A 19395-nucleotide genomic window follows, 5' to 3' on the forward strand; every position below is an offset into this window, starting at 1 on the left:
GTCCTTAAGGAGACAACGAATGCATGGAAGACCTCCATGCGGGCCTCTTGCAGGGACACTGGTTCTCTGCCGGCTCTGCATTGGCCATACGTGACTAACACGTGGCTACCTCCTCTGTCACAAGAACCCACCTCTGTGTCACTCTGGCTCACATATGACTGTCATCCACATCTTGATCTGACTGCCCACTTTCAGCCACTCTGTGGTGGACTTTTAACCTTCCCAGCACCCTACCTTCGGTGTTGGGCGACAGTGCCACAAGCCCTTCTCCCTAAGGTCACCACCCTCCCTCCATTTTAACTCTGTCACACTTTCTTTGCATTTGTTTATCTTGGTGGTCGTCTTTTCCCTACATGTGTTCATCTCACCTTGCCTTTTTGGGGTGGATATTGCAATGTGTTGCAGAGGGACTGACTCATCCTCTTTTATTATTGTGACCAGCCAGTCCAGACCATATGCTCTATGGTTTTAATACCTTCTACTTTTCCTTGTGGTGTATGTTTTCCCCTTTTTTTTCATTCAATTTGTTTTCTTTTTAGGTGCGGTGTTGGGTGTTTTTGTACCTTGAACCTTGCTTGCGTCAGGAAAAAGGAACTGATGATGCTGTAGTTTGATCCCTTTATACCCCAAACCAACCAACCAACCAACCATCAAAGAGTGTAAACCGGTCAACAATGCCAAAAGCTTTCTCTAAGTCTAGTAATGCTGTAAATGTAGATATGCTTTTCTTTAACTTATCTCCTAAAATAAGTCATAGAGTGAGTATCACTTTGTGTGTCCCTACATTTCTCCAGAACCTAAACTGATCTCCCCAAAGGTCAGCTTCTACCAGTATTTCTCTTCTTCTGTGAAGAATTCATGTCTGGATTTTGCAACCATGACTTAGCAAACTGATAGTTTGGTAATATTTACACCTATCCGCACCTGCTTTCTTTGAAGTTGGAATTATTGCTGCTTTCTTGAAATCTGAGGGTATTTCACCTGTCTCATATATCTTATGCACCAGGTGGAATTGTTTTGTCCTGGTTCTACAGAAGGACATCAGTAGTTCTGACAGAATGTTGTCTACTCCAGGGGTCTTGTTCCAACTTAGGTCTTTCAGCACTCTGTCAAATTCTTGCCACAGTACCATATCTTCCATCTCTTCTCCGTGTATTTCCTCTTCTCTTTCTATAAAATTACACCCAATTTCTTTTTCCTTATATAGACTTAAATATTCCTTCCATCTTTCAGCTGTCCCATGCATAGACCTTCTATATTTATTCCTTCCATCTTTCAGCTTTCCCTTCTTTGCTTAGTACCGACTTGCCTTCTGAGCTCTCATTATTCATGCAGCTGCTCCTTTTTTTCACAAAAAGTGTCTTTTAATTTTCCTACAGGCATTATTTATTTTCTCCTAATTACGCACATTTCTAAAAGCCTTGAATTTTTCCTCTAGCCATTCCTGCTTAGCCATTTTGCACTTTCTGTCAATCTTATTTTTTCAATGTCTGTATTCCCTTTCGCCTATTTCATTTTTTGCTTTTTTGGATTTTCTATTTTCATCAATTAAATTCAGTGTTTTCTTGTTTTCCAAAGTTTTTTTAGTAGTCTTTGTATTTTTATCAATGTGATCCTCTGCTGCCTTCCTTATTTCATCTGTCAAAACTACCCATTTGTCCTCTGTTTTATTACTTTTCCTGTTTCAGTTAATCACATTGTAATGCTTCTTGTGAAACTCTCAACAATCTCTGTTTCCTTCAGTCTATCCCGGTTCCATTTCCTTCATTTTCTGTATGTGTGCAGTTTCTTCAGTTTTAATCTGCAGTTCATAACCAATCAATTATGCTCCAAGTCCAAACCTGTACATGTGGAAGTGTCTTACAGTTTAAAATCTGGTTTCAGAATCTCTGTATTTATCGTTGTATAATCAGGCTAAAACCTTACTGTGCTCCACATCTCTTATAGCTATACAGCCTTCTTTCATGATTCTTAAACGAAGTGTTAATGATGATTAAATTATGCTCTGTTGAAGTTCTACCAGACGGCTTCCTCTTTCATTCTATTTCCACAGTCCGTGTTCTTCTCCTATCTTTCCTTCACTTCCTTTCCCTACTACCAAGTTCCAATCATCCATTACTATTAAATTTTCATCTCCCATAACTATCTGAATAATTTCCTTTATCATATTGTGCATTCATTCAGTGTCTTCATCTGCAGAGACAGCTGGCATATAAACTTGTACTATGGTTGTGTACAACTTAACTGTGATAAAGTGTTCTCTATGCTGTTCATAATAGCTTTTCTTGCATTACTTCTATTTGATTTTGTATTTATAACTCTATTCTTGGCTAATCTGAAATTCTGTTCATCCTCCCACTGAACTTCACTAATTCCCACTACGTCTAACTTCAGCTTATCTCTCTTTTTTTTAACCTACCTATTCATTCAAGAGATCTAACCTTTCATGCTCAAACACATGGAATGGCAGTTTTGTTCTTCCTGATGACTACATCCTCCTGAGTAGTCCCGGCATTTAGACCAAATGAAGGACTATTTTACCTCCTGAATATTTTACTCAAGAGAATATCATCATCCTTGAACTATACAGTAGAGCTGCATGATCTTGTGAAAAGTAAAGGCTGTAGTTTTCCTTTGCTTTTGTCCATTTGCAGTATCGGCACAGCAAGGTCATGTTCGTTAATGTGTCAAAGTCAGATCAGTTCAATCGTCCCTGCAACTATGGAAGAGGCTGCTGCCCCTCTTCAGAAACCACGTGTCTGTTTCTCCATTCCACAGATGCACCTCAGTTGTGGTGAAACCATATATGTACTGTTAGTCAAGATACTGCATAACTTTGTAGCTGCTATCCTCTCCTATAGAGGCTGAAAACCACATATAAAACACAAGGTATAGAGAGATTAAAGCATGATGACATCATAGAGCTAGAAGCTAAGTTCAGAATGTCCCAACTGAAGTACAGGTTTTACAATATAGTTGTGAAAGGAAAAAATTGGGGAAAAGTATCTCACAGTCTCCAAATGTAAATGAAGGTAAGTGTAAATATATGCACATGCAGGGTGTCGGTGAATGCAGTGTACAGATGATGAGATAGGAAGTTCTACATCTGCGTGATTACTCTGCTATTCACAATAAAGTGCCTGGCAGAGGCAAATGAAAAATGAAAAATAAAATAAAGATAGGTAAATACAGAGGAATAAGTGGAATAGAGAAATGAGAGATTAATGAGAATAGGAAATTCGAGTTAAGAGAGTAGCAAAAGATGTAAAATAATGAAAGACAAGGTGAACAGTGAGTAGACATAGGCACATGATGCTTCTTATTGGGTTACATTCCAGCCCGGCAGAAGATAGTACTTTGTTATAAAAAAAAATACTCCTCCATTATTCATCTGGAATGACATTAAATATGAGTGAATAGAAAATGGTGAAAAGATCTGCCCGCATACAATACACAGTTGTCTGTGTGACAGGACAGCTTGCTGAAATTGTTGGTTTAGCCAAAGTCAAAGCATGATAGTTATCAGAGGTTGTGTGCTCATCTACAGAGAACACTCTGCATTGGTGCTGTGTGCTGGTTTACATCAGAGGTCATACCTCACTATCATTACCACATGGAATTTAACCATGCAGTCACACCTGATACCACCTTCATGGCTAGTGAAGTGATTGCTGAAAGTGGTTCACTCTTCTTTCTTCTGACTCTAGTTCTGCCTGTATCAGCTCCCTCATGGAACTAAAGGGCACATGTTTATGACTCTTTGATAGCCATATTCATTTTTGTAGCTCACTGATGTAAGTATGAAGATTGATCCATGAGTAAGGTTCCCTTCATTTTTACAAATATACAACATTGTTTATTCTCATAGAAATTTACATTGTTTAAAGAAAAAACTTAGTTTTTCTACCTATTCACCATCTTTCTCTATGCATTCTTGTAGATTGTGCTCCAATTTCTGTAGCCCTTGTCGAAGAACTCTGCTGCCAACCCATTGAGGAGTGTTTCACCTCTTCTTTGACTTCATTGTCGTTCTGGAAGTGTTGGCCACCTAAGTGTTCCTTTAACTTGGGGAACAAGTGACAATCACTAAGTGTGAGATGTGTGTAAGGTGGGTGGGGCATGACAGTCCAACCAAAGTTTGTCAAAGTTCCTGGGTTTGGCAGGAGACATGAGGTTGGGCGTTATCGTGAAGCGGCATTACACCTTTGTCAGTCTTCCTCTCTGGCAGTTCTGGATAGCTCACCTGAGTTTTCGTAGTGTTTCACAATAACTGCCTGAGTTGATTGTTGTCCTGGGTTCCATGAAATCATTCACCAGTATCCCCTTATGATCCCAAAATACATTGGCCATGACTTTGCCAGCAGAAGCCATTTGTTTGAACTCTTTGCAATTGGTGACCCTGAGTGATGCCGTTGTTTGGAGTTTTCTTTCGTTTTGGGAGTGAAATGAAACACTCACATTTCATCTACTGTAACAATGGCATCCAACAATCCTTTCTTATCTTCTTGACCATTTTGAAGAATCTAGCGAGCTTAGTGAAGGTGTTTCCCTGTGTTCTGTGCTATCGCCATGCACGGTATCTATTGAGTGCAACACTTGTTATTCCCCCATTTTTCTGTAAAAGTTCTTTCAGCTGTTCTTTAAGATCTCCCATGAATCTGTGCAACAAGTTCACGGATGGTGCTTGTCCTATTTTGAAGCACTTCGCGTTGGACCATCTCGATAACTGCCTCCGAAACTGAAGGTCTTCTACTCTGTTCTACATTGTGGGCCTCCTTATGACCATCACTATGCTCCCTGCACCATTTTCAGACATGTTGAATGGACATACGCTTTTTGCCATATACTTGTGTCAACTGACGATGAATATCCATGGGTAGAATCCCTTTCATGTGCAAACCAAATCATGAAATGAATCTCACACTTGATGGAGCCAACAATGGGCACCTCCATCATGGACGGCTGCTGAGCCAATACTGAGTGGCGCAGAGAAGTGTGGCTATGCGGAATCAAGAGCAAGGGAAAAGCCATGCACAGCGGTGTTGATGGATTTCACCTAGCACTTTTCCATGCAGGTAGAACCTTACTTCTGGATCAACCCTCATAGGACATTGGCAGTAAGTCTACATCTACATATATAATCCATAAGCCACTATATGGTGCACGTGGAGGGTATCTTGTACTGATGCTAATCGTCCATTTTCCTGTTCCACTCACAAATGGGGTGAGGGAAAAATAACTGTCTATATGCCGATTTCTCATATATTTTCTTGGCAGCCCTTGTACGAGTTGTATGTTAGTGGCTGCAGGATTATTCGGCAGTCTGTCACAAATTCGGATATTGATTGAACCTAATGGTAACAAATCTAACAGCACACCTCTGAAGTGCTTCATTGTCTTCCTTTTTATCTGACCTGGTAGCAGCACTTTGTGTTCCCACATACATTTATTCCAAACCATGTCTATATAAATTTTGTTGTAGTAAATGATCATGAAGTTCACTGCATGCAAGGAAACATCTGTTTTCCCATTACTACAGGTTACAGCTTTACAAGACTGACACTTACAGCACAAGTGTTAACTCTGTTTTCACTGGAAGGCTGATAGATGGCAAAGACTTTAATTCAAAGAGTGTAAGTTCCCACAAATATTTGATTTCAACTAAAGCAGTGCCTGATGGAATCCCAAACTGTCAAGAATGGTTTGCACAAGTGTTCTGTACGTGGTCTCCTTGATGGGTGAGCTACGTTTTCTTCCTAAGTGTTCATAAAATTTTGACTTAAAGTACTTGGTAAGAAATTATTATTATTATTATTATTGCTTTAACTGACTGCAACTCTGCTGTATAAATTTTATAACATAAAGTTACTTTCTTACTTTATATATCACCATTACTGTAATTTTGCTACTAACAGGCACACAAAACTGGACGATTTGTAAACGAGGTTGACCACCTTTGATCTACAGTATGGCACTGTGTAAAATACTTTCCAAAAATCTAGGAATATTGAATCTGCATGTTGCCCTTTGTTTGGGGTTTTCATGATATCATGTCAGAAGAGGAAAAGCTGAGTTTCACATGAGCATTGCTTTCTTAATCCTTGTTGATTTGTGGACAGAAGCTTTTATCTCTCAAGGAAATTTATTATATTTGAGCTTAGAATAATAATGTAGCAAATCAACATTAAGGATATTGGTCTGTAAATCTGCAAGTCCAATTATTTACCCTTCTTATATACGAGAGACATCAGCTTGTATTTACAGTCACTTGGGTCTTTTTGTTAGTCAAGAGACTGATGATAAATGCAAACTAAATATGAGGCCAATGCTTAGGAGTTACATCTGGACCTAGATATGGAGACTCATTTGTTTTTAACTCATTTTCATCTGTTTCTCAATATCACTTATGCAATTCTATGTTTTCTGTAGTTGTTTGTGTGGTAGAAGATATGTATGTACAATTCTGCATGAACAAATTTTTAAATACGAATTTTAAAACTTTATCTTTCCTTTTACTATCTTCAGTTGCCACACTAGACTGGTCTACAAGTGACTGAACGGAAGCCTTTGACCTACTTAGGAATTTTTTTAAGGACCACAAGGTCCTTTGCTAACATGTGATGGTTGTTCTTTTTCAATCTTAAGGTACTTACGTGACACTTACTTCTCCAAAGTGTGATTTACAGATGGTTTAAACTTTGCTCATAATTCTTCTGTGAGCATCATAGGAACTAAATAACATCCATGTATTGTCAAAGTAGGTTGCTGACAACTGCTTATTTGCTCATTGCAGCATAAAAACTTTGTTTTAAGTACCTGATTCCTTCTGACACTGGTTACCAGCGGACAATCTACAATATTAATCCTACCTGGTAAGAGTCCAAGACTGATAAGCAGTACTCAAGAAATGGATGAACAGGTGATTTTAAGCTATTACCTTACATTTTCTTAGTAGTTTCCAAATGAATCTCATTCTGGTATCTTTCCTACTACTAGTTTTATACAGTTATTCAACTTGAAGTTATTTTGGATACATGTGATAGCTATTTCACAGATATGACTGCTTCTAGTGACTTATCACCAGCCATGTAGTCAAAATAATGAGCCATTCGGCCTACTTATTTGCAGTACTTTACATTTGTTTATTTTGTGGGTCATTTATCAGTCCCTGCTCCAAGTTAAATTCTCTGCAGGTGTGTTGGGATTTTGCTATAATCTTTTCATTTTGTGACTTCCCTACACAGAACAGCATCACCCATAAACAGCCTCATGGACCTCCCAACCTTATCCATGACATCACTTATATATGAACAGCATTAGTCCTGTAACACTCTCACGGGTGTGCTTGAATTCAGTTTCACATCTGATGATTGATCCTTATTGAGAATCCCAGGGTAGATGTTGTGTCAGCTAATGTGGGAGTCAGCACTGACACAAAAAGGAAGGAGAGAAGTTGTGATGGCCTATGGCAGGAATCCAAAGTGATCTGTACTTAACACTTTCAAATTAATGGTACACTTTATTTCTAAAAAGAAAAGAAATATAACTTGTTTTCTCATTATGAGGTGGTTTGATCTGCCTCTTGTACCTCCTACACGCAATTACATTTACACTCTATTAGTACTCGCAGAACGCAGGCTAAGTATCGTCATCCTATTACTCAGTACTGATGCTCTTGAAGTCCCTGACCGAATTGGGCTGACCAGTGATGGGTGGCTGGTTAAATCAGCGTTGACAAGGGACGCTGAACACTGTCTTCCTGGAGGTGTGGTGCTGCCAGCTCTTTCCACTGATCACTGTGTCCAATAGCTTCATCTACTTTTAAATGCGCCTATCTACCATTCAACGCCTCCTCCATGTGGTGAGTGTAAACCTGTCCTATTTCATATAGTAGATTTGGTTTGTTATTTGGAAAAACCTAAAAAAATGCTTTTTCCAGGCATGGGGAACATTACACATATTGATATGTTTGTGTCTTCCATTTGCGCTTTTGCTCACCTTGAACCAGTACGTAGGATCAGAATCTGCCCAACTGGTTTGAGGGAGGATAATGTGGCAGAAGTGTCCAAGAGGTGGGGATGTCATGATGGAAGGCTCCTGAAATATGTCTAGAGTCTGGAGCCACTGGTGGTCCATACAAACCATTCTGTCAGTTTGTTTGAGTGTGGGTGGAAAGAGGGTGTGACGACAAGTTTAATTTTATTGCAGGTATGAAACCTTTCAAAATCAGTCCCTGTAAATTGGTTACCATTGTTGGCCACCAGTGTGTGAAGTGCACCCTCTATTGCGAAGATGCACTGTATGGCTCCCATCTTGGCCACCTTTGTTGTCTGCTAAAAGCAGGTGACATACATTTACTATATAGGCTAGTTTCAAAGCAGAGACTCACTTTTTTGTGCTAAATCTCATAAATGTTTTAAGAAAGCACTTGAACAGCATCATATTCTTGTTCTTGTTGATCTAACCACTTCATAGCTGTCTCAAGGCAGTGGAAAAGCTTTCTTCCTTTTTCAGTATGGTCATTGTCCCTATAATTTTCCTCGTCATCGCAAGGATCTTGGTAGTCAGTGACTATTTTGAATAGCACAAGTAAATGATCTGCTCCACACAAAGGTTCAGCATTCAACACAGAGCAGCAGCATTGACAATTGTCCATACTGACCAGCCCAGAGCCAGGAGAATATCTAAATGGTGCACACACAAGTTTTAATTAGCTGATTGAAACACTTTTGATTGAGCAGTAGCCCAGTAAGAACTGTTGTACTGTACATCGTATAGGTTTTCTTTCTTTCTTCTTCCTCCTCCTCCTCCTCCTCCTCCTCCTCCTTCTTCTTTGATATTTAATGGAAACATGTTACAGTTACATATCTGTGATATGTTTTCTTCAAGTGTAAAGAAATGGGTTTTGTTCAGCTCTGTAGGATGCAGTTACTGAATAGAAGAAATAGTTTATTAGTGGAATTGCTGTAATAACTGTGCCATAATTTTTTCTGCCATTTCTCGTCTCGGACACACCAAATGTGGTAGGTTGTTCTCTTCTTTAGTGCTTTCCATTTCCATGCTGGTCAACTTGGTGGAGAGTCAGGACTGGGAACGAATGTTCCTAACTATGTTTGACAAAACCAAAAATCATGCTGCCATGTGCAACGTGGAGTTCCAATGTAGCTCCATATCCATCACTATTTTCAACATTTGTTTTTTAAGAATTCCTATCTTAAATGATCACTGGTGTTTACTTTCTTTATTAAATGTCATATAAATTTGATACTAGAAATACATCATGAATCTTCATTTTTTTAAGTTCATGTGACAGAGATGTATGGTTAACAGCGATTGCTTATATCCCAAATCCATTTATAATATATACCAGATATAACTATTAAACCACAATGTATTGTGGAAAGGTATCAGTACTGTTCGAAAATGGGCAGTATAATATTGATCTATGAATATTAATATTCAGTATATCAATATATCATCTCCATCTCTAATCATGTAATAAATAATTGTAATGTGAAGAAACTTCTCATGTGACAATCTATGCTTAGTTCATCCCTAAGCACATTCCAATTTTGTATGCATGTTGTACCACCAATAGTGATTTTAATTTTGCCTAATAGATTTCAGCTTTCAATTACAAAAACTTGCTCTAAAAATGGAAGAGAGAGAGAGAGAGAGAGAGAGAGAGAGAGAGAGTGGTGCTGTGGAAAATTAAAATATATGTTTTTGGAAGATATTGTATCTTATATCCTCAGGATCTGAAACCTGCAAATTTACTCATCAGCCGTGAGGGTGTTTTAAAGATTGCTGATTTGGGACTCGCTCGCCTTTTTGGCAATGAAGCAATACAGCGACCATACTCACACCAGGTGGCAACCCGTTGGTACCGAGCACCAGAGCTGTTGTATGGAGCACGTTATTACACTGAAAGTGTTGACCTGTGGTCTGTTGGCTGTATCCTTGGTGAACTTCTCAACAATTCACCTGTCTTCCGTGTAAGTTTCTGTTATTTAATTTAAGCTGACAAATTATGCAAATTTAAAAACCTATATTATAAAGGTTTCTCTGATTTTATTTTTCATTCTGTCATCTCATGTATGTAAGTTTTTCTCTTGAAGTTCGAACTCCCCAGCACAGTCTTCAAACATTCAATCTTTACAGGGTTTTTGGTGTGTCAACTTCTTTGAATGAAACATCACATTTTGTTAAGTACCACTACTCTCTTCTGCAACGAATTCCGTGCATAGAAATAAGATAAGATGTACCCCTCCATTACGTAATTTGACACATTATGCATAAATATTGCAATTCAAATGAGAAATGAAATTTAGAAACCTGTATTATAAAAATTTCTCTGATCTTTCTTTTTTTCATTTCATTTCATTTGGTTCTCGTATTTGTTTCATATGGCTCTTGTATTTTAAATATTATTTAAGTTATGGTACACACACTGCACCTTTTAGTTCACCTGTTGCGAGGTGTCTCATTATTGACTAGCTCTGATAGTTCACATTTTACTATTTTTCTCAGTGGCACATATGACTTGCATGAACAGAAAAACTCTTTAAGCGTTTTTGACTTTTTAAGGTGTAGCATCTAAAAACACTAGTAAGTTTCAAGAGGTTAGCAAGTAGGTACTATTAAGGAAACCTCGTAACTTGTCTTAGAATGAATTATTAGATTTTACAAGTGCAAGAACTACCTCCTCCCCCCCTCCCCTCCCAAAAAAAACGCCCCCCTCTCTCTCTCTCTCTCTCTCTCTCTCTCTCTCTCTCTCAACACACACACACACACACACACACACACACACACACACACACTCAGAACATTACGCCCATGTTATCTAATAGCTGATATGTTCAGATTTGGTATGGATAACAGTGGCGGTGCATCGTGGCATGGAAGTAGTGAGGCCTTGGTAGGTCATTAGAGGTAGCTGGCGGGACATCTGCAAACACAACTCACATAATAACTGTAAATTCTGGGCAGGGGGGCAATGAGGTCTGACGCCATGTTCAATCTCATTCCAGATATCTTTGATTAGGTTAAGACTGGGAAGTCTGTGGGTCAGCACATCAATTGGAACTCATCACTGTGTTCCTCGAACCACTCCATCATATGTCATGAAAGGGTGTACATCATCTGCAACCAGTGTACGATACTCCTAGCCTGTCATGATGCCTTGAATGAGCTCCACTGGACCCATGGATGCCCATGTGAATGTTCCCCAAAGCATAATGTAGCCACCGTTGACTTTTCTCTGTCTTGCAGTAGAGATATTAATGAGGTGTTCCCCTGGAAGATGACAGATTTGTGCCCTCCCGTTGGCATACGAAGAAGGTATCAGGATTCATCAGACCATGCAACACTCTGCCACTGCTCTAATGTCCAGTGCTAATGGTCATGTGCCCATGTTAGTTGTAGTTGCCAACTGTCGATGTTAATGTCGGCATGTGTGTGTGTGTGTGTTGCCGGCTGCGGAAGCCCTTTGTAAGGAATGTTTGGTGTTCTGTGTGTTCAGACACACCTGTACTCTGCCCAACATTTAAGTCTGATGTTAGTTCTGCCAAAGTTCACCGTCTGTCGTGTGTTACCAGTCTACCCAGCCTACGACATCTGACATGTCTTCCAGAGTTAAATATGAAACAGTGTAAAGAAAAGAATGTATAATGTGGAGAAGGTGTGGAAGATAGCAAAAGTCACGTAGTTAAAAAAGTAAGCCTCTAGGTACATCATGTCAAATTAGATGCAAATGCTGACATTGGAAATCCTGTTGCAAATTGTATTGTCTGACAGATTGATAGTCGAATTTAATTTGGCACTCACTTTCATCATTGATGTACCTAATTTAGAAGTTAAATAACAATAACTACTACTACTACTACTACTACTACTACTACTATTACTTCTTTTTCAGGGAGAGACAGACATAGAACAGCTTGCCATTGTCATCCACACACTGGGGACACCAAATGAAGAAGTGTGGCCTGGGGTTTCAACATTGCCTGATTACAATAAGGTTTCATTTAAAGAATGTCGAGGTATACCTTTGGAACAAGTTTTCCTTGAAGTTTCTCCAGAGGGTGTTGACTTGCTTAAAAAATTATTGCTGTATGATGCTTCTAAAAGAATTTCAGCTGAAAAGGTATAAAATTATCTAATTATTAATTTTTAATGTTGCCTTAATTGCATGCAGTGAATTCTGCTTAATGATGAATAAATTTTACAGGCTCTAGTACATCAGTATTTTTTCACAAGACCTTTGCCAAGTCCAATGAGTGAAATGCCAAAACCAACAGATGAACATAGGCAGAAGATTTCCAGCAAGGAGTACGATGTTGACAGAGATGTGAGAACTTTTTTTGATGATCTCAGAGATATACTCCAACAAAAATAAGGTCCAACTCCAAGCTTTATGACTCAGTTTGGCCTTGATCCCCTCCTGGAAAGGGTATATTCATGCAGAAATATCTTCCAATGTTCATTAAGAGAATAGCATTTGCTAATAAATTTAGAGAAGTAGATAAAATTCATTATTTTACACAGAAAAAAGTTCCAGAAAATTTTCAGTGATAGTTGCTTTCAGAGAAAATCATGGAGCTAATTGTGGAAACTGGTTAAGTGTATGTATACAGAACTTTGAGGTACCATACAGTGTGGTAACTACAGTGTGTTGTGTTTATTTGGTATGCACAGTGTACAAGAATTCAGTTACAAGAAAGGTGCAAATATAAATATTGGCTAATATGTAAAAACTGTTATTTACATAATTTTGTTATGATCTAAAGAAATATATTTAAGACTGCAAAATAAGCACAAAACAAAAAACATAGATTATTTAGTATAGTTGTTAACATCACTTTCAACAGAAAGTTGGAATCTTGCATGCACACTGTACTGTAAATGTTAAATGTGTAATTTTAATTCTGCAAGCAATAAAATGAGCAAGTACTCTGTCTGTCAGTATAATCTATGCAGGTCTATAACCAGTTTTTTTATGGTGATACAATTATTGGCAAATTCCTTTTGATCGAGAAACTTGTATCTCACAACCAACATGCATATATGACATATTATGCTGAATTCAGATGCAGCAGTTATAACACCTGCATACGTAGGGTCAATCTTCTTGAGGAATTAGATTGGACTAAGTGGGAGAAGTAAACATGTATATTGAAATACATTGTGGAAGGTAGGCTGATCACTATGAATTTTAAGGAGAAAGCCAACCTTACTGTTTGTCACCATGGGCTTCTTATATTCATTTCGAATGAAATGTTGCAGATATCATGTCTTTGTTGGAGAATGAGGATGTGTCATCACTGGATAGTGAGATGGAGGGTTGAATGCCATGACTTTAAGTAGAAATTGAAATTAATCACTAGAAAGAAAACTTAAAATTAACTTGAGCAGAGAGCCATTGTTGATGGTGGATACATCTTTGTTACTGGCCAAATTAACTTATAGAAGAATGCTATAAAATTTAGAAATACCATCATCTATTTTTCAGGACCAGTATCTGTTGTTTATGTGCAAAACAGAATCCAGATTGGAGGCTGTGGCCTCATTTAAGGTTCCAAGCTTGCATTCAAGTTTGTAAAATGCTTCATGATGATCGGCAATTAATCTCAAGGAGCTGTAGCAAGTTTGAAACGAATAAATGGCAGAATACTAATGGTATTGGACCATTGTGTCTCCACACCACAATCCATTAAGTTCGTATTGGTTGTTGACTGTAACAATAAAGCATTAAAACATTTCATGTACCATATATCTATGAGGAGAACTGTTAAAATGAAAACTCATGAGACCTAACTAATTTACATTAATTTAATTGCAAATGGTTCTAAAGCTAATGCATGACACTTACATCGCATTTGTGTGCACAAAAGAAAGATTAATTAAACACATGAAGAGAAGACAACTGCAGTGCATCTTACCAGTATAAAGGTTAACCGACAAGAGAGAGAGAGAGAGAGAGAGAGAGAGAGAGAGAGAGAGAGAGAGAGAGAGGTCTGAGCAGGGACATTCTTCATTTACTTTCTAAAGACAAAAAAAAAAATTACAATCACTTGCAGTCAGACTCAGACTGACTGCTGCTATATCTTTGAAATATTATTGTACAAGGTCTGTTAGAGCATCTGCTGTCAACAGAAGTACAGTTAGTCGCTGGGCATGGAGGGTGGGGTAATCAGTAGGTAGTTCGTCAGAGCTCCACGATTTTCAGCAGTTGGAGAGACCATCCATGGCTGTCACATGTGATATGTTGCAGCAAGCTGATGTCATTCCTGGGGACAGATGCATTAGGACTCAAGAACACATTTTGAGGTCGATGAGGAGGTGATTCATGCAGTGCAGCACAGGCTGTGCCACCAAAACAGAGCATACACCGACAGGGCATACATGCCCTTGTTTCGCGCTGGAAGGAGGTCATAGAACGGGATGGAGATTATGTGGAAAAACAGGATGAGTAGATGAAACACCATTTTACATTTGTGAGATTCTCATTATGTTCAATAAAGAATTATTGAAGAAAAAAATGTAGTGCGTTACTTTCTGGACAACCCTCATAATTTTTGGAAACAAAAAAATGTCTGAGCATTTTTATATAAAAATGGAAACTCCAATTGGAATATCAACAATATAATGAAAAGATAAATTGCTACTTACCATAAAGATGACACATTAAGTTGCAGACAGACACAACAAAAACACAGAAATCAGCTTTGGCCGAAGCCTTCATCAGAAAGGAAACCCACACACATTCATTCGCACAGACGAGCACACTTCACTCACACATGACCGCCAACTCTGGCAGCTCAGACTGGTCTGTTAAAATCAAATATTTTTTGCACTTTGTATTTTGTTTTTAGATTGTAACAAGTGCTAAGATGCTTCAAAACCATGTAAGAATGGTTTATGTGACAAATTAACCATGGAGTAAATTGGCCATAACATTCCATACAGGTGTCAGATGATAATGTTGTGATTTAAGAACACAATGTGGCTACGACACAACCAGAGTGAAAATACTCTGTACTATGAGATAACTGTCCATGGAATTCATGTAGATATAGGAAGTGTAGATTTTCATTCTTTAGAAAGGTCATATCAAGCAAAGTAGTGTCCCATAGTCCTTCAAAGTGACATCAGTTATACAGACTGGTAGTAAGTCATGTATATCCAATGACCCATTCTTGAAACCAGGAATAACCCTCACCATTTTCCAAAATCTTGGAAAATTTTGTTTCTCCAGCAAGTTATGACAAGCTGGCACCAGAAAGAGAGCAAGTTCTGTCACATAATGTACATAGAAGCATAGAGGAGTCTTATCTAGTCACCATTCCTGTTTTTTTTTTGTTTACCTGTTTCTTGATAAGTTATTTCAGTGTCTGTTTAAGTGTTTGTGTGATAATTGAAGGGAGCAACTGCAGTAGAGCCCTCTCCAAGTATAACGAAAACCACTGAGGAGTTTCTGTCAGATTTATAGACAGAGTTTTTACTTTTGAATTTATTACACTTTCCTTGCATAACTTGCCTTACACTTATTTTGGCTTTGTTCAGGTTTTTGTTTATCTACAAGTCTTGAGGTATATCTAAACTTTATGTTATTTATTTATTTATATCTTGTTCCGGTGATGCATGTTGTGACGCTATCACAGGATATGGAATGTGTCAATTTTACAAGCTTTTGGCCAGAATTTTTGGTAATACATAAAACAAAACAAAAACAGTAAACAGTAACTTAGTCCCGCTACAAAGAAATACATTTTAGAGATAGATAGAGATTACAAAACAAAAAACAGTAAACAGTAACTTAGGTCCCACTACAAAAATACATTTTAGAGATAGATAAAGTTTACAAAATAATAAGTGTTACAGAGAAATAAATATTGCAAAATATATGTTTACAATAAAAATATTCAGTATTACAAATACAAATTTGGGCATACATTTGCAATTTACAATACAAGAGATGTCAAACACTGTAGTTCAGGAACTCTTCTAATGTATAAAATGATCCTTGCAATAGGAACTGCCTTAAGGTTTTTTTAAACAAGAGATCATCATCTACCAAACACTTAATTCTTGAAGGGAGGGCATTAAAAATCTTACAGCCACTGAGATGGACTCCTTTCTGCACCATACTTAGATTTGGCAGTTCATAGTGGATATCATATTTCCTTCTAGTATTGTGACTTTGACATGCACTATTCAGCTTAAAGATGGATTTTACTTTCCTTATGAAGCACATCAATGAGAATATATATTGCGCAGTGGATGTAAGTATTTCAAGCTTCTTAAAAAGATTCCTGCATGTGGCTCTAGGATGGACTCCACACATGATCCTTATGGCTCTTTTTTGTACACACAGTACTTTTTTAGCCAGTGGCTGATTTCCCCAAAATATAATTCCAAATGCCATAATTGTATGAAAGTAACCATAATACGCTGACTTCATAGTTTCCATATTTCTATAAAAAGAAACAATGCGTATGTTGCTGAACTTAGTCTTTTGCACAGATCCACGATATGGTTTGACCAATTCAGTTTGCTATCAATGTGCAAGCCTAGGTATTTTGAGGAATCTACCCTGATTATTGTCTGCTCACCTATCTTTACAAATATTTTCTCATCTTTGGACGTTTTGTGGAACTGAATGTAGTAATTTAAAATAAGACCATTAATGTTGAACCAGTTTACTGTTTCATTTAAAACCTTATTTGCCGTTACCTCAAGTTTATCTACTAAATTATCAATAAGTAGTGTAGTGTCATCTGCGAAAATGGTGAATCTACAATATTCCGTAGAGAGAGGAAGATCATTTATAAATATAATAAAAAGTAGGGGGGCTAGAACTGAGCCCTGCAGCACTCCACATGTGATGGTACCCCATTATGAAGATACTGGGACACCATCTTGACTATCTACTACAACTTTTTGTTTCCTGTTTGACAGATATGAGTCGAGCCATTTCCCTGCTGCACCACTTATACCGAGATGTGCAGCTTTTTGTAAAAGAATTTGGTGATTTACACAGTCAAATGATTTTGTTAGGTCACAAAATATGCCAATCACTTTCAGTTTTTTGTTGATAGATTCCAAGAGTTTGCCAGTAAATGCAAATATTGCATCTTCTGTTGACAAACCTTTCTGAAATCCAAACTGACTTTTGCTGAAGCTATTGCATTCACTGAGATGCTTAACTATCCTGGCATGCATTAGTTTCTCTAAAACCTTTGAAAAGCTTGTCAGTAGTGATATTGGCCCAGGTAGCAGTATCCGTCTTATCCCCGTTCTTATACAGTGGTTTTACAACTGCGTACTTAAGCCTCTCAGGAACTATTCCTTGCTTAAGTGCCACATCAAAAATGTGGCAAAGGACTTTACTTACATGGCTGGAGCAGTATTTTAATAATTTGTTAGAAATGTTGTCAATTCCAGCAGAGTTTTTACTTTTCAGGGATTTAATAACTCTTTCAATTTCTTGAACAGTGACTGTTTTTACCTTCATGTGTTGTACTGAACCAGGTACTCTAGCTTTCAAAAGATTGATGGCTTGCTTCATGGACCCTTGTAAACCTATTTTTTCTGTTACTGTTAAAAAGTTGTTGTTGAATGTGTCTTCAACTGTTTTTGGATCACCAACAAGATTACCCTCACTTTTGATTTGGATATTTTCACTACAAACTGCATTTTTCTCCGTTTCCTTCTTTACAAATTTCCAGATAGTTTTTACTTTATTGCCCGAGTTGTCAATTTCTGCCTTCAAGCACATGTTCTTTGCTGCCTGAATGGTCTTATTCAGAACTTTATTGTAGATTTTAAAGTGTGTAATCCTACTGTTATCATTTGAACTCCTGGTTGCAGCATATAGTTCTCTTCTTGTTTTACAAGAGATTTTGATGCCTTTAGTAATCCAAGGCTTGTTTCCAGATTTGAACAGGTTTTTTCTCACTGATTTTTTAGGAAATGCTTCTTCAAAAAGGCTTGTAACTTCATTGATAAATATATTAAATTTTGAATTAACATCAACTGTAGCATATACAGGAGACCAGTCCACAAGCCGTAATTGCTGATTAAAGGTTTCAGTGGTGTGTCTGTTTATAATCCTAAATGTTTTCCAAATAAAATTTTCTTTTCTTTGTACATTCATTTGGCTTAGAGTGAGGAATTGCCCTTCATGATCAGAGAGAGCATTTATAATATTTTTCATGGTTAAATTATTGCAAATATCCTTATCTACAAATACATTATCTATTAAAGTGCTAGAGCCGGCAGTTACTCTAGTTGGAGTGTCCACCAATGGTACTAAATTGTAACAGTACATTAAATGTTCAAAATCTGTCTTGTTTCTATTTTCTGTTAAAAGGTCCACATTGAAGTCACCCATAACAATCATAGATTTAGTTTTCCTACATAGGTGGGCCAGAAGTGATTCAGTTTGTCTTAGTAATACATTTAGATTTCCAGCAGGTGCCCTGTAAACAGCCAGAACAATAACAGTTGCACTGTCTGCTGTTAACTCAATGCCACACACCTCAAAATGTTGTTCATCACAGTATTTGCTTAAATCTAGGGATTTATACATTATATTATTTTTTATAAATATTGCAGCACCACCTTATTCCATAACAGATCTACAGTAATGAGTAGCTAAACTAAAGTTCTCAATCTGTATCATGTGGATCCCACTCATAACATGATGTACCTATTGAGTCACAGTACTACTTCCCCATCTCTCACTGTCTTGCTTAATCCCACTTGCCTACATTGTTCTTAAATATTGTGTATAGCTACTCACATATATGAATGTTTGATATTGACTGCTCAGGTAAAATATGAAATGTGTTTCGTTGAAGTTTAGTTTAGATATTTGCATGTTTCATGGTTCATAATTGTGAGTTCTCGATCTAATGTGGATTGTGAACATTTTTAAAATTATAGTACACTGTCCCAGAAAAAATGTGTTGAGCATTTACATTATTCTCTTTAAACTACTATTTCTCCCCTCTTTTTATGTACAATGATTTATACTTACCGTCCGTCTCTCTCTCTCTCTCTCTCTCTCTCTCTCTCTCTCTCTCATAATGAGGTGGTATTCAAAATTTCCTAAAATATATAAAATAAGATCATTACATCTTACCAAAATCTTATTCTTTGCTAGCACCTTCACATTAGTCCCATTGGGAGACACTGAATAAGGCGGCAGAGTGGTCAGCACACTGGACTCGAATTTGGGTGATGATAGTTCAAACCAATCCAGCCATCCAGATTTAGATTTTCCGTGATTTCCCTAAATCGCTTGAGGCAAATGTCAGGATGATTCCTGTGATAGGGCATGGCCGATATCCTTGCCCATCCTTCACAAAATCTGAGCTTGTGCTCCATCTC

General features: G+C 37.6%; 1 protein-coding gene across 2 annotated transcripts in view; it reads left to right on the top strand.

Moving 5' to 3' along the window:
• LOC126162054 (cyclin-dependent kinase 20-like) overlaps positions 1 to 13109 on the top strand; it is a 35001-nt gene extending 21892 nt beyond the window's left edge. The window contains exons 2-4 of one of the 2 annotated variants that reach the window (XM_049918310.1): positions 9756 to 9995; positions 11918 to 12145; positions 12230 to 13109. In XM_049918310.1, coding sequence (XP_049774267.1) covers positions 9756 to 9995; positions 11918 to 12145; positions 12230 to 12397 — 636 coding nt within the window. In that variant the 3' untranslated portion in view covers positions 12398 to 13109. The remainder of the gene's footprint in view (positions 1 to 9755; positions 9996 to 11917; positions 12146 to 12229) is intronic. The other variant, XM_049918302.1, reaches the window with a different exon arrangement.
• Positions 13110 to 19395: the final 6286 nt, after the last annotated feature.

Source organism: Schistocerca cancellata, chromosome 1 (assembly GCF_023864275.1).
Source record: "Schistocerca cancellata isolate TAMUIC-IGC-003103 chromosome 1, iqSchCanc2.1, whole genome shotgun sequence".
Classification (NCBI taxonomy): Eukaryota; Metazoa; Arthropoda; class Insecta; order Orthoptera; family Acrididae; genus Schistocerca; species Schistocerca cancellata.